Here is a 14463-nt window from a genome sequence, read left to right as displayed (position 1 = left end):
CCTTGTAGGCCCCCTTCAGATACTGGAAGGCTGCTATGAGGTCTCCAAGCAGCCTTCTCTTCTCCAGCCTGAACAGTCCCAACTTTCTCACCCTCTCTTCATACGGGAGGTGCTGCAGTCCCCTGATCATCCTCATGGCCCTCCTCTGGACTTGTTCCAACAGCTCCATGTCTTTTCTATGTTGAGGACACCAGAACTGCACACAATACTCCAAGTGAGGTCTCACGAGAGCAGAGTAGAGGGGCAGGATCACCTCCTTCGACCTGCTGGTCACGCTCCTTTTGATGCAGCCCAGGATACAGTTGGCTTTCTGGGCTGCGAGTGCACACTGCCGGCTCATGTTCATTTTCTCATCGACCAACACCCCCAAGTCCTTCTCTGCAGAGCTGCTCTGAATCTCTTCTCTGCCCAACCTATAGCTGTGCCTGGGATTGCTCCGACTCAGGTGTAGGACCTTGCACTTGGACTGCACTCATATGACATTACAAGGAGATTCATAAAATTAGAAACAGATGGCATGTTCTTCCATTAACCTGTGCAATTTTAAAATACTTTATCTCTGTGTGCCTTCTTAGCAGAAGAATACATACTTTAATTAGCCATCAGTTTTGTGAACTTACTCTGTCAATTAAGGAAAAGTTATCATGAACTTCAAGTTTTTCACTCAACTAAAGTCTACAAGATTAAGATTTTAGAGGTTTTCAAAACAAACCAAGAAAATAAAATCAAGTTCAAACTCAAATTAAACCTTAACATCTACAATCACAATCAAACTGACACTTAACTTGTCATCTGGGCTAGGAAAAGAAAAGGAAAAGAAGAGGTGGGGTGAAAAATAATGATTTAAGGGCTACACACCTGTATTTAAACCTGCTTTCATGCTAAAAAAAAAAAAAAAAAAAAAGAAGTAACTTGCACTATGATATTTTTGCACTTGTTTTTCTGCAAGTTTAATTACAAATGACAGTTTAAAACTGCTTTATATAGGATGAAATTTACTGCCAAAATGTCATTCCATTATTTCAGAATCTCCAACAGTGTAACGTACACCAGAAGCACTGTATGTTGCAGGGCTGCATACAAGAAACAGAGCAATGCCACTCCCAAACCAGGCCATCAGAAGGACCACAGGTGCATATGGTACAAGCTCCATGTGAAAGAGGATCAAAGATGCTTTTATTAGTTTCTCATATGCTGAAGACCCAGCAGTAAAATATGATCTACTGCATAGTCTGTTTGAAAAAAATTCTCAGCCAGCTGCTTTGTAAGGTATCTATCTCCAGAACTGCCTTCTATTCTGCACACGTACACTGTCTTTTGGAAAGTTAGCCATATAACCTTCTGCAACTTGACTTGGTTTTCAAAGTACCCACCTCCTGCAATGGACACCTATACTTGCCTATATACTTACCATATTGCTGACCTTTTAAACTTTGGAACTTGTATGCTTGGCATTGGGAAATACTATCTCAAAAAGTATTTAGGCTCAGAAGCCTAAAATACCTTGTTCAACCCAAACCGGTTCTTTTGCATACTTACATTATCAGCCATTTACTCATTTAGCTTCATGAGTTACCATAACTTTGCACATTAAAATTCTGAAAGCTTTGTTCCTAAAATTACCCAGTTTTGCAAAGGATCAAGTTTACATATTTCAGAAAAATCAACCGTAATGCAATTATGGGTATTTTTAGTCTGTTCCACAAACATAACTTGTCTTTTTAAAATGTGCATTTTACACTTAAGTGAAATTCTAGGTTTATTTAGGTTTAAACCTGATGGTATAACTTATGACGCTCTATTTCTGTCAGTGTATCAGGTGTATCTTTTATACAAAATAAATTGTATATGTATATTTTACTAACTAAATCATAAAGTAACAAACTGAATCCTATCCCAACAAGATATATAACAATGATAAAAATAGTGAGAATAATTAAATCAGCGCTCCACAATTCTTTCGAACCATTTGATCCTGGCTGACACTGCTGTGTTCTGTATACATCTCCTTATGCAGTTGAAGACTTGTTATCAATTGACAGATGTCTGCACCTTCTCATAAATGCAAATATCTAGGCCTCAAGATACAATGAGACTTCCATACCACGTACCAAAGTTTTAGCTGGTAATAGTCACATATGAAGGACAATTATTATGTTATCACAGAATCATAACTCAGAATTGCAGTAAGTATCTTACAAAATGCACTACCCAACCACCTTACAAAATTAAAGACAGCAGGAGCTCAGGTACACTTCACATTACAGAGAATCAACAGGCTGATGAGCTAAACCACTATAAGTGTTCATTAACACATTTTACCCTTGCCCTACTGTAAGGCATGTCCACAAACATCTCCAAATGGTATGTATGTTGCATTATTTTACATTGCTAATAGTGCACATACCACAGAATCATAGAATGGTTGGGGTTGGAAGAGACCTTAAAGATAGCTAGTTTCAACCCCCTGCCACAGGCAGGGACACCTTCCACTAGACCAGGTCGCTCAAGCCTCATCTAACCTGGCTTTGAGCTCTCCCAAGGATGAACGGGCCACAACTTTTCTGGGCAACCTGTGGCAGTGTCTCACCGCTCTCACAGTAAAGAATTTCTTCATAATATCTAATCTAAATCTACTCTCTTTCTGCTTAAAGCCATCCCCCTTTGTCCTGTCACTACCTGCACTTGTAAAAGTCCCTCTCCAGATTTCCTGTAGGCCCATTTAGGCACTGGAAGGGGCTCTAAGGTCTCCCTGGAACCTTCTCTTCTCCTGGCTAAACAAGAGCAACTGTATTAGCCTGTCTCCATAGCAGAGATGCTCCAGCCCTCTGATCATCTTTGTGGCCTTCCTCTAGACTCACTCTAAGAGGTTCATGTCCTTCTTATGTTGGAAGTCAGGTTTCAGCAGCTCAGATAACACATAACATCTCTTTAAAGCGGAACTCCACTGCTCCGAACACAAACTCTGCACCTTAATTTAAACTCCTTGCTTTAAAACAAACCTACATAGCTTTACTCTCTGTTAGGAAAAAAAAAAAACAACAAAACCATTACCTTCTGAGGATTCAAAACCCTCTGCCTGAACTTTTCAATAGTATCTTGACCTGCAGCTGCCCATGCACTGGCAAATGCTTCAGCTTTGTCTTGATCCAGGTGAATGCTTTGCAGCTGTTGTTGCACTGAAGCAGGCTTCAAATTATGATAAACTGCCTGTTAAAAGGAAAAATAGCTGCTGTTGTTGAGTACTGTTCTACAAGTTGTGCCAGACATACTCTACCACAGGTGGCCACCACATTCACACAAGATTTTTACTAGCAACTCTACTGCAAGACTGCAAGCATCCTGCTGGTCTTAACCTTCTAACTGAGAAGACAGAAAACTGTAACTATCTTAATTGTATCACAAAATCTAATATTACAAACTACTTTTTACAAGATAGAATTATGAAAAAAATGCATATACAAGCTAGAACCGAATATATGTTTCTACTGTACATATTATCAAAACAGCTATCATAAAGAAAAAAAAAAAAAAGGGATTTGAAGTCAACTGTGAAGAAAGAACAACTTTTCCAAATTCCACATTTTTCAAGTACACCTGAACTACAAGGTAGCAGAAAGCTTGCTTCTTTTCTAATGCTGTGAAAAGTGTTAACTAAATGAACTCATCATAAATTGATGTGTTAAGAAAGGACAAGATTCAAATTCCCCAAGAGACCACCAGTATGCATGCCCCCTGCAAAGACTACACTTACTACATTTCCATGAAATGAATCAATAACATTGTGGATGTGACAATTTCTAAGTTACCATATTTACCAGGTAATACACTGGCTTCCCAACCTGAGTAGTGGCAGAATGTAGGATCAGAAAGCTTTCTATGTTTAGAACGTAACTAGCTGTATACCACACAGTAACTACTCATTCAGGCACTAAAGCTACATCAGGTGTGTCTGTTCACCAAAGTAAAGGCTGCTTCTGTGCATAAGAGTTTTCCATAACTGGCACTTCATGTAGCTTAAGCAGTGCTCATTAGTGTTATCTAATATTTTCCTTACAGGAACTAAAAAAATGCATGGCCTGCCTACAATGAATAAGAGGAAAGACTGTCTCTCATAATCATTAACACTTCCTCTCAGAGTCATGCAGACTTTGCTTCCACAACCTATGTTTAGATCAGCTAGTAACTCATTCCACAAATGCAATGAGTCCAACGCAAATCAGGAAAGCATGCAAAGGAAAGCAGTAAAATCATACCCCCAAACCATACGTAATATACTACATACACGTTTTCCCTAATTCCTTTTTAACTTACATTCTATATTTTTTAAATCTACAATGGGATAAAAATATATATTTATCAATTCATAATGATAAAAAGGTACCTGTTCCAAAACGAATGATATAGTTTCAAGAACTAGATGAAGATCCTGCTTTTCCAATGAAAAAGCTATCCGAAGTTTTTCTTCCTCCTCTTCACTGAAAGTACTCTCAGCCTGAAGCACAAAACCAGTTAGTTCCAAGACCAAGACCATACTTGCCAAAACAGAAACTTTCTGCTCAGTTTTATAAGCATAGTGGCTGTCCAGTAGTTCCTGAATAGAAATAACAAAGTAAAGCTTTTTTCCAACAGAAAAACACAATGCAATTCCTCTCACTGAAAATCAAGATTAAAAGCCAACAGTATCACACGAGAAGTTATGAGAATTACTTGAAATACATCAAGAAAATACTTTCTGTTTGCACATGAGGAACACTAAAGAAATATTTTTCTTTCAACTATCAGATCACCTCCAACAACCTTTTATAAATAAATGAGATAAGTATTAAGTGTGTTACTTGAATCAAACCTCAAAGAAAACAGAAGGCAGAACTGTAGTGGACTTAATTACATAAGCTTCTTCCACTCTGGATACTCTTCTGAAAACCCATGCTTACAAAGAAATTAAAAGCCTAATGTATGCTTATTTTCACAGTCAGATTTGAATCAATAGCCTACTGTATTACTGATGATTACTGAGAATGTGCTGTACTTTTAAAATACATCAAATTACTATTTAATTTGTTGTTGTAAATATAAATGCAGATATTGCCATCTTTTAAAACTTAATTACTAACAAATCTATGCTACATACATCAAAACACCAAATACAGATTACTTAGCAATCCAAAACTGCAAAGCTACACAGAAAAGAAATTCAGCTGTCAGAATAAACAAAATAAGGCAATTACACAAAAACTTAAGTGATCACAATATTTGTAAACAGGAATGTCAAATTGGAAACATTATTTGAATCACTGGCTGTTAGAAGAAAATGAAGAACTCTGAGTATCTGCTTTGCTAAGTAAGTTTATTTAAAGCTTCCAGCAATTTAACATGTCCTAGAGTCAGACAATTTAGAATGAGTAGGCTAAATTACAAGGACCACTCCAGCCCCTATAAACGCTGACTGAAACTGAGAAAAGCTATTAAACTGCTAATGAGTAATAAAAAACAAAATGAAACAAACAAAAAAAAAATCCAACCCCCACACAACCAAAAAACCCCACGTTTGTGACACTTTTCAGTTGCTAATGAGCTAACATCAATGCAAAGCAACGGAGACAATTAACAGCAATAACAACATACCCAAGCTAGTAAGTTTGGTAAAAATTTTAAAAAAAAACAACAAACAAGACAGTCAAATAATCAAAATAATCATTACAGTCTCAGAATTATGACCTTTAATACATTTATGTTTTCTATCTGTGCTGCTCCTAACCTGTAATATTTTAACATTTGTGTATATATGTGTATAGAAAACAAATTCTGTATTTCTTTTTATACTTTTTTAAACTCAAAACAAGGGAATAAACAAAATCTGACACTGAAAGATAGAGCAATTCAACAAAATAACTTCCAATGTAGCATTTATCTTACAGTCTCCCCAACAACAGTTAGTGCCAAGGTTAGATTTAGTCTCCATTTGAGTATTTGGTATAGTGCAATGAAATTGACTATGGTTTTATTTCTTTGTCATTTATTCTGCAACTGAAAAAATATTTAAAAAAACAACCAAAACCAAAAAAAACCCACAAGCTTCTATAAAGATGAGAAAAATATTCACTAAAAGTTTTGGACTTTATTTTAACCTGCATTCCACAGATGGCTTTGGTTGATGAACATAAAAAAGTGAAAAACAAAAAATAAATATATGAATCATAGAACAATTTGGGTTGGAAAGGACCTTAAAGCTCACCCAGTTCCAACCCCCTGCCATGGGCAGGGACACCTTTCACTAGAGCAGGCTGTGCCAGCGCCTCACCACTCTCACAGGGAAGAACTTCCTAATATCCTCTTTCAGCTTAAAGCCATTCCCCCTTGTCCTGTCACTACACGTCCCTGTAAAAAAAACCCTTTCCAACTTTCTAGTCAGCCCCATTTAAGTAGTGGAAGGCTGCTCTGTTTTCGCATTTAGCGTTTGCCTTGCAAGGTCAAGTGGTGTTTGTGCAAAAATCCAATGATCTCGCATCTCCCCCGAGAGCATTCTCAGAGACGTCAGCACATGGAGGTGAGGAACCAGGTTCTAACAGGCACAGCTGGCTCCCACACTATTCACCTTCTGCCATTCATTACTCGTTCTTATTTCATTCACCTGAAACAGTTCTTAACAATTAATGATGAATGAAACCACGATTAATATGTATCTATACATAAATGGAAATAACTAACCCTTATGAAAACAGCGCTTGGTACCTGTCCGAGAAAGAGGACTCCGCAGCACTTGCATACAGAAGGGACTCGGCCCTGCTCCCTTCCCGCCCCTCGCAGCGCGGGACGCTGCAGCAGCAGGGATCGGCAGGTCAAGCTGCTCCGCCCCAGGCATACCGGCACCGCTGACCCGGCCCTGCGGCTTCGCCCGGCAGGACGCGGCGGAGCCTCCGCGCACCACTCCGAGCCCCCTCTCCGCCTGCTCCCCCCGCCCGCCCACTCACCCACCTACCTTCAGGTGCAGCTTCTGGAGAAGGCGGGAGAGGAGCAGCGGGAACCGGCCCGAGTCCATGGCATTGAGCAGCGACACGGCCCTGCGGATGCTGCGCGGGAGGAGAGGAGCCAGTCAGGGGGGCCAGGCCCCGCCGCTGCCCGGCACCGCAGCGAGGCCCTGCCCACGACTCACCCGCCTTAACCCACCGCGGTGGCAGCGGCACCGCGGCCGAGGCAGCATTTACCTGTCACTCTCCTGGACGACGGGCGCCGCCATAGCTGCCGCTACAACCCCGCCCCACGACGGAAGCCCGGCGGAGCCAAGCGCCACCGCCACGCCCCCCCCCCCCGGCGCAGCGCTGTCACGGTGGGCAGCGAGCCATCTCAGACGGCCCAAGGCAGAGGGGAGCCGCCGTGGCCTTGGGGCGCGGTGAAAGGCGGACTGGGAGAGGCTGGGCTTGAAGTCCTCGGGTTTAAAGGATTTACAGACGGGCTGGCGCTTGGCGGAAGGCGTTTCCCGCGGTGTTTCCCTCGCCGTTATGGCTCTTCACTGCTCATTTTGCTCTGGTGTGGGTTGCGCAGAACTCCGCAGCCCCTCCAGACCCCAGAGAGCCTTTTTGTTTCCCCGTGGTACCGCGCAGCCAGCTCCAAACCACGGGCCAGGGAACTTGTTAGTACACCACGAACTTGAAATGAAGTTGTCGCACCTGCAGCTTTACACAAATGGTTCCAGAAGCCATGGGACTAGCAGTGGCTGGCGGCTTTCCCGTCCTCCCTAAATAACCTGTCCCCGAACCTTGGCCCATCCCATGCGCAGGACCGAGCAAGCTGTGCCAAGTGTGTGTTGCTTGAACAGAATGGCATTAACATTTGAGCTCGCAGGGAAGCAGTGCTGCATTGGGTATTTCCACTCCTTGAGTGAATGTAATGCCTGTGAGACCTCTGGTTTCCAACAGCTTTGGCTGAAATTTAAAAAATGAGCTTAAAGTCAATGGGATGAGCACACAGGAACAGGCAGCATGACTGTGTAAACCTTATTTTCCTAGGAAGCCAACTAAAAACCTGTAAAATCTGCAAAAGACCTCTGAATATGGCTGTAAAGGTTTATAAGATACCTCAGAAGGGTTAGGTGAATGGTACTCAATTAGGACAGGCTGAAGAGGCAGGTGTAAACTTGCTGGAAATACAGTACTGTAAGGAAATGTTTTACAGACATATATAATGAAATGTCACCTCTATTGAAGTGAGGGGAACTTAGTCATTAATTTCAATAGCACCAGGATTTCAGCGAGGACGTTTGAAAAGGCAATGTATTTTGAATAAACTTGGCCTTAAGAACCAACTTCAGGGAATAGGAGTGACAAACCTGGCCATATTCCGACAGAACTTGGAAGTAGAGAATTGCTGGCTGAAACTTTAACAACATTTGTACCATAGCTCTTACCAGAAGTTGGACCCACAGCCACTGTTACGAAAAGCTGCTGCATTTTTCAAGCTATTGGTCTGCAGTGAAATATAATTACATTTGACTGCTTCATCTGTTTTTCTGTACTCTTACAAAACATGAAAAGACGATATTCTAGGAAGAAATTTATTCTGCTGGAAAAGAGAAACGAGTGTTTTACTCCATGCTGCAATAGCATAACTTCTTGTTCTAGGAAACCTCCCCCGAGAGCAGAATTTTATAAAGTTTGCACAGTCAAAATGAGCAAGGGCGACTGGAAGTCTAGACAATTGCTTACTTACTTTAAAAAGTCCCAGCTGATACAGGTATTGGATGCGTGACTCAGGTTTGCTGCCAGTTCTCTGGTTTTATAATCATGTGGACCTATTTTTAAAATGTTTTTTTCACGCTTTTACTTCATTAAATGAGTATTGAAAGTGAATAGTCAAAATAATGAACATTAAAAACTCAACTGGACAGGATCCTGTTATCTTTAGCACACCTTTGTATCTTAAAAGTCATAATATTTAATGGCCTTCACTTTCATTGTAGCCTCTTCTGAGCCACCTGATAATAATTTTATTGATATTTCCTTTAAATTGCATGTTGTTCTAGGAACAGCTGTAAATACCCGATGCAGTATGCTAGGACAGCTGCTGTAGTTTTTTCTGCAGAGCTGTGACAACTTCTGATATCAAGAAGTATAGACAAATTGTTAAATAATAAGGGTCTTTAGTGTACAGCTTTCTGGCTTTAACTCTAATGGAGCACACTGAAGGCAAAGAAGATGCTGTGCACAGCTCTTACTTTGATTTTGGAGTTTTCAAGTTTGTAAACAGCAGGAGATGCACAGTGGAGTCTTTGAAATCAAGAAGATCCAAGTAAGACAATGCCCAGGTGCATAGGAGGTTAGTAGAGAAAGAACCATCTTTACCTACACAAAAATCATATGGGAGCACATTCATCATTTCCATGAGATCAGTTTCTTTGTAGTAATAACATCTTAGAAAGCAGAGGATGAGTATCTCCTTCCAGATAGGTATGTATTGTGAGCAAGGGAAATACAGTGGAAGGCACAATGAATTCAAATTAAACAATCAATTTTTAGACAAGATACTAAAAGATGGTACCTTAAGTAGGCTATAGTTTAGTATGTACCAGTGCTTTCATCTGTCCTTAACTACAGTGGGAGCAGTGGTAGCCATGAGCAAAGCAGCCACATGGGACAAGGACAAGACAGGCAAAATTGATTCACAGCGTCACAAACTGTTTAACCTGCATAATCCAGGACAGGGGGGCAGACAGGGGAGGAAGAGAAGAAGGACCAACAGACCTTATAGAACAGTTCACTCATTTGTTTCCCCATATTTTAAACAGCAGCTTTCTAAAGCAGATTTATTCCATAGAGAAAAGCATACTCTGTTTAGACTGACATGAGGTAGAAAGATGATCTAGTGTCATCTGGAGAGTGGCGAATTTCATAAGAGGCTAAGAAATGTTCTCTGCCTTTTCTGGTAAGGGATTTTATTTAAAACCACAATGTCATGCAGTGTGGCATTATGTAACTGCCTAACAAAAACTATCAGATATGGGCACTGTTATTTTTATGTACATGTATCTACCTCTAAATTTCACAGTCAGTATAAACATATGTATGACACTGGTCTTTCTCTTTTTTTCTCTTCCCTTCCCACCTTCTCCCCTTACATCACCCCAGCCCTCCCACCCCCAATGTACAAGTGCCCTAATCTGGTGGTTTTTTCAGGTTTTGTGCTATTATTTTCAAGGTTGCCCTGTGTTTGTGATGGAGTTCTCTTACACTTTGCATTTAGCTATGATTGTGATAGAGGCACAGTCCATGTTAAAAACCACAGAGTAACACCAATGAATTCAGTAATTGGACAGTCTGGATTTAATCACATTTCTCAAAAAATTGAACATGTAGCTTTACCACAGGAATCCACTTGAGAAACTAATCGGGTTTTGCCTTTAAGTGGAAAGAAAGTGAAGCTAATTCAAACCTGACCAATTCAGATCTTGAGATTATTTCAAAGGAAGGCTTCCATCTTCCTGTCCATGTAAATGAACAGTTGTCTTTTCGAAGAGTTGCTTGTAAGTCCAGAATGAGTCTGACACACCTGGAACAAGAAGTCAGTCCCTGACTACGCTGGAAGGATTTCCATCTACTCAAAGAAATACAGGTCAGAGATGATACAGGCTATTTGGACTCCCAGTACAAGTCAAAGGATACTTTGGGATCAGTGGGGTGTATGAGAGAACACCACCAGATCTGACTGCCACACAGAGAGTTTTTTAACCACCATAGCAAATATTCTTGTGAATTTTTTTGGTACTGGGTGTTTTTATGTTACAAGCTTAAGTACTAAGGTGTCACTAACTGAGAGGAGCAAGAAATCTTTCTGAGGTATCAAGTCTGAAGGAGGCTGTGGTGTTAAGGCATTATCAGGATCTGTTCCAGGAAGTTTATTCTACAGAGAGGTATCTTCACATTGGAGAGGAGGTCTTTGCCTGCAGAGAACGGCCACTTGTAGGGGAGAAAAGTGGTCCCACATTCAAAGTTGGGAGAGTCTCCCCAAAAACAAGCAGCAAAGTGCCCAGGCCCAGAGAATGATTCCTCCACTAGCAGCACACTCCTGGAGTCTGCCTGCAGCAATATGCAGCCTTCCCCCCTTCACGATCCAGAGATCCCTCACTCCTCAGAAAGTTTGTGCGTGTCCATCATGAATAAAAAGACCTACCTCATAGAAGACTGGTTGCAAGTTATGGTATTTGAAATCTGGCATGCCTTGCATGAAGAGGAAGCTCCTGGAAATGAAGAGACTTTTCTGTCCAAAGGCATAATTAACCAATCCATTTATCTCTAGCTATATAATTAATGACTGATCAAGGTAGAGTGTTCCATATGCTGTAAAAAAAAAAAAAAAAAAAAAATCCCGATTGAATATGTTGGTTTGAGTCTTGCAGGCTAAGCAGCAAGAAAGAATTGCAGAGTTGTTTCTGTTCTCCTCTGCTTGATTTATGGAGGGACATGGAAAGTGGTGACCTAGTTTCAAAGAAATGTTATCTCAAATGACTCCTGCCTCATATTATGCAAGACATGAATGCACAAGAAAAAGACACTTGCACAAGCATTCACAAAAGAGCTGTGTCACACATCTGTGTAAATGAACAAGAGAAATCAGCAAGAATAAAAAAATTATTACAGGTAACGTGGTTCAGCTTCCTAGGGTCAGAAAATTGTCTTCCCACAGCAGTCCAGACACCTTCAGCTTCAGAAAATCAAAAGTACTGACTAGGTATCTCAGTAAAGCACACAAGGATGAGGAAGAATGAAATAGATACTTTCATGTAATGGAAAAGGTTAAAGTCTGCTAGGCAGGCAGCAATAAAGAAGCACTGACAGGCACTTCACTAGAGACAATTCATAAAGCCAAGATTTGCTTTAATAAAATGCGAGGAAGGAAGAACTTTGTTCATGCACAAAAACGATAAGAAAAAAGTCAATCAGAGTCAAGAAATGGAAATACACTGATCACACTCCCATCTTCAGTCTCAATTTTCTCATAAACCCATTTCCTATTGCAGCGACATTCTGCTCCACATTTTTTTGAATTGCATTTGGGGCAAGGATAGAAGCAACCCATGCAGGTCTTTTCCAGGCAATCACACAAATCAACGTTATTACAAAGCAGCCTGCCATGTCTGTCATACTTCTTTGCAGGTCTGCAAAAGAGAAAAAAGTGATTCTCACAGAATGCTTCAACATGTACAAAGACTACACCAAAAAATGTGGAAAACATCTGTCCAAGAACAAATATTTTCTCTTTAACAACCTCACAGCATAATGAAATACCAGGATTACATCCTAATTGCAACAGCCACTGTTATTAAAAATGAAAGTATGCTAAGGAAGTAAATCAAAACTCTCTCAAGTCACACAGAAAGCTTGTTTTCCCAACACAGCTTTCATGTGTAATAAGAAATTTTGCTGAAAATATTAATGCTTTTATAAGTTTAATTTATATTCTGTAAAGAGCATACCAGCCATTTTTTTAAAGTAAAATATGTAATAAATTAGCACATCTTACTTGGGTTTCTTAAAAAAATCTTGTTTCATCTGCGACATGCATGCTTTCTTTTTCTGCTGTCTAGTTTCAGGATTGAAGTCAGCTACCTGAGGTCCTGGATTTTGAAAGGCTAAGGATTTTAATTGTTTCTCAAGTTGCTGATAGAAATAAACAAGAGAAAGATTATAATTAGTGCAACAGGTATTTATTAGCTGCCAAATGACCTCCTGGCTTTCAAATTACATTAAAATTCATATTCTTGATAACTCAAAACCGCACAGGTAGGAAAGTGAAGCAAAACTCCACCTAAATTAAGATCACATTGTTTAAAATGCTTTCCTATCTGTTAATTGAGTATTCCTTTGCCCAACTGTCTATCCTGACAGGAGAGGAAAAACCATGACTGCATACACGTGACTGGTACAGTGGCATGAATTTTGAAAGTCATCATGTGGGAGACAGTATCATGTATTTTTTTCTTCAACTTTATCCATAATGTAAAGACAAGTATTTGTGATTATAAGCATCACAACTGGATTTGCCTGTATCTTAATTGTTCTCTCAAATGCCTAGAAACCATGTTTGTCCGAACAATCTGGGGGCCATAGAAATGACTGGCAACTACTGCACGAAGGGAGCATTTGCACAAGTGAGAAGTATGAAAAAACACAGACAAAAATAAGGAAGCTAAACTGAGCAGAGATTTTGTGAAACAGGAGGGAACATTTTCTTGCCTACTTTATGGAATTCGTATTTGTAAATAGCTAAAACTGCTGAATAGTTCTGGAAGCTAGAACATCAGCTCTAGGTATGGCCATTCCACACAGCCAATGTATGTTGACAGTCATGTCTAAAGTCAATACAAAGAAACATGGGCCTTGTGTCAAACAGTTTCTCTTTGGACAGTGACTGTGGACATCAAACATACACTTGTAATTCATTATGCAATGGCACAAACATACATGCAGATTCATCTTTTCTCCTCTTTGGTAAATGGAGCTGACTTGTCACCCCTCAGCTTCCCTAGAGGGTGTCATCCCTTTCAGGGTCCACAGTGATTTTTCACAAACAAGTGATCCCCTTCATTGCTTCTCATGGGGAAAACAGTTCAGTCCAATCTGCTGATACAGTGATTTAGAAATACTCACTTGAAGTCACTTGAGTGTACTTGTTTACAATGTAGTTGATGCCATGTGTCTTCAGTTGCATCTTCCTGAAAACCTATAGGGCAGTCTCATGCACCTACACTATTCAGACATTTCTTTTGCTTTTGAGTATGGAGGAGATCTTCAGTGCAGAAGATATGCTTCAGCTGCATCATTGTCCACAATCATAAATTATGCAATTTTAAGTTGAAACATATAATAAACTATGGAGATAGTCCTTCCTCAAAGAGTACACTCTTATTTCCCCACTTACTATATCATGGAGATCGAAAGTGTTCTTAGGCCTGTAAATCACTGCACTGCAAACTTGACTCATTTAATTGTTGTTATTACTGATATTTCCCTATTGACTCTAGCTTTTTATTTCTGTAATTATGTAAGAAATTGAAGGCAATAAGTATCTTGATAATAAAACCGTACTGATGAAGTCATACCAGTTGTTTTTGTGTTACTGAAGCATCCTTCTCAGGAGAGGCATTTCCTTCTGCAGATGTTTCCTGGGCAGAATTGCTCTTCTTGAAGTTTTCTTCTGTGAGATCACTCATTTTTGGCCACCCTTGTGAAACACATACATACATGTGTTAAGACATATACAGAAGTGTGAGATCCACACAATTTTAAGTGAAATTTTTAAGGTAAGCAGGTAATATCCATGCCAGGCTTTATGTATTCTTCACCCACAGCAAATGCAGAACAAATGTTGCTCAGTATTGGCCTCGATTAAAGTGTATTAAAATAATGTATATTAAAATAATGTAACTAACATAACAAAAGCTGTATCACCAAAGCCACTCTACAATTG

The 14463-nt window shown here is 40.0% G+C and overlaps 2 protein-coding genes across 2 annotated transcripts in view; both read right to left on the bottom strand.

Moving 5' to 3' along the window:
* Positions 1-7240, bottom strand: part of COMMD10 (COMM domain containing 10) — a gene marked incomplete at both ends in the record, with an annotated part of 117373 nt that extends 110133 nt beyond the window's left edge. Inside the window, 4 exons of the mRNA XM_080636724.1 lie at positions 3055-3210; positions 4385-4495; positions 6983-7073; positions 7209-7240. Coding sequence (XP_080492850.1) covers positions 3055-3210; positions 4385-4495; positions 6983-7073; positions 7209-7240 — 390 coding nt within the window. The remainder of the gene's footprint in view (positions 1-3054; positions 3211-4384; positions 4496-6982; positions 7074-7208) is intronic.
* Positions 7241-11928: 4688 nt separating this feature from the next.
* ARL14EPL (ARF like GTPase 14 effector protein like) lies at positions 11929-14206 on the bottom strand (the record flags this gene model as incomplete). The annotated part of the gene is made up of 3 exons (XM_080638334.1): positions 11929-12151; positions 12517-12653; positions 14096-14206. The coding sequence occupies 3 exons, from the start codon at positions 14204-14206 to the stop codon at positions 11929-11931; spliced, it is 471 nt and encodes a 156-aa protein (XP_080494460.1).
* Between the last annotated feature and the right edge of the window lie 257 nt (positions 14207-14463).

Source organism: Psittacula echo (assembly GCF_963264785.1).
Source record: "Psittacula echo genome assembly, chromosome: Z".
Classification (NCBI taxonomy): Eukaryota; Metazoa; Chordata; class Aves; order Psittaciformes; family Psittacidae; genus Psittacula; species Psittacula echo.
Note: the sequence above shows the minus strand (reverse complement) of the source record. Positions and strands in the feature narration are given on the sequence as shown.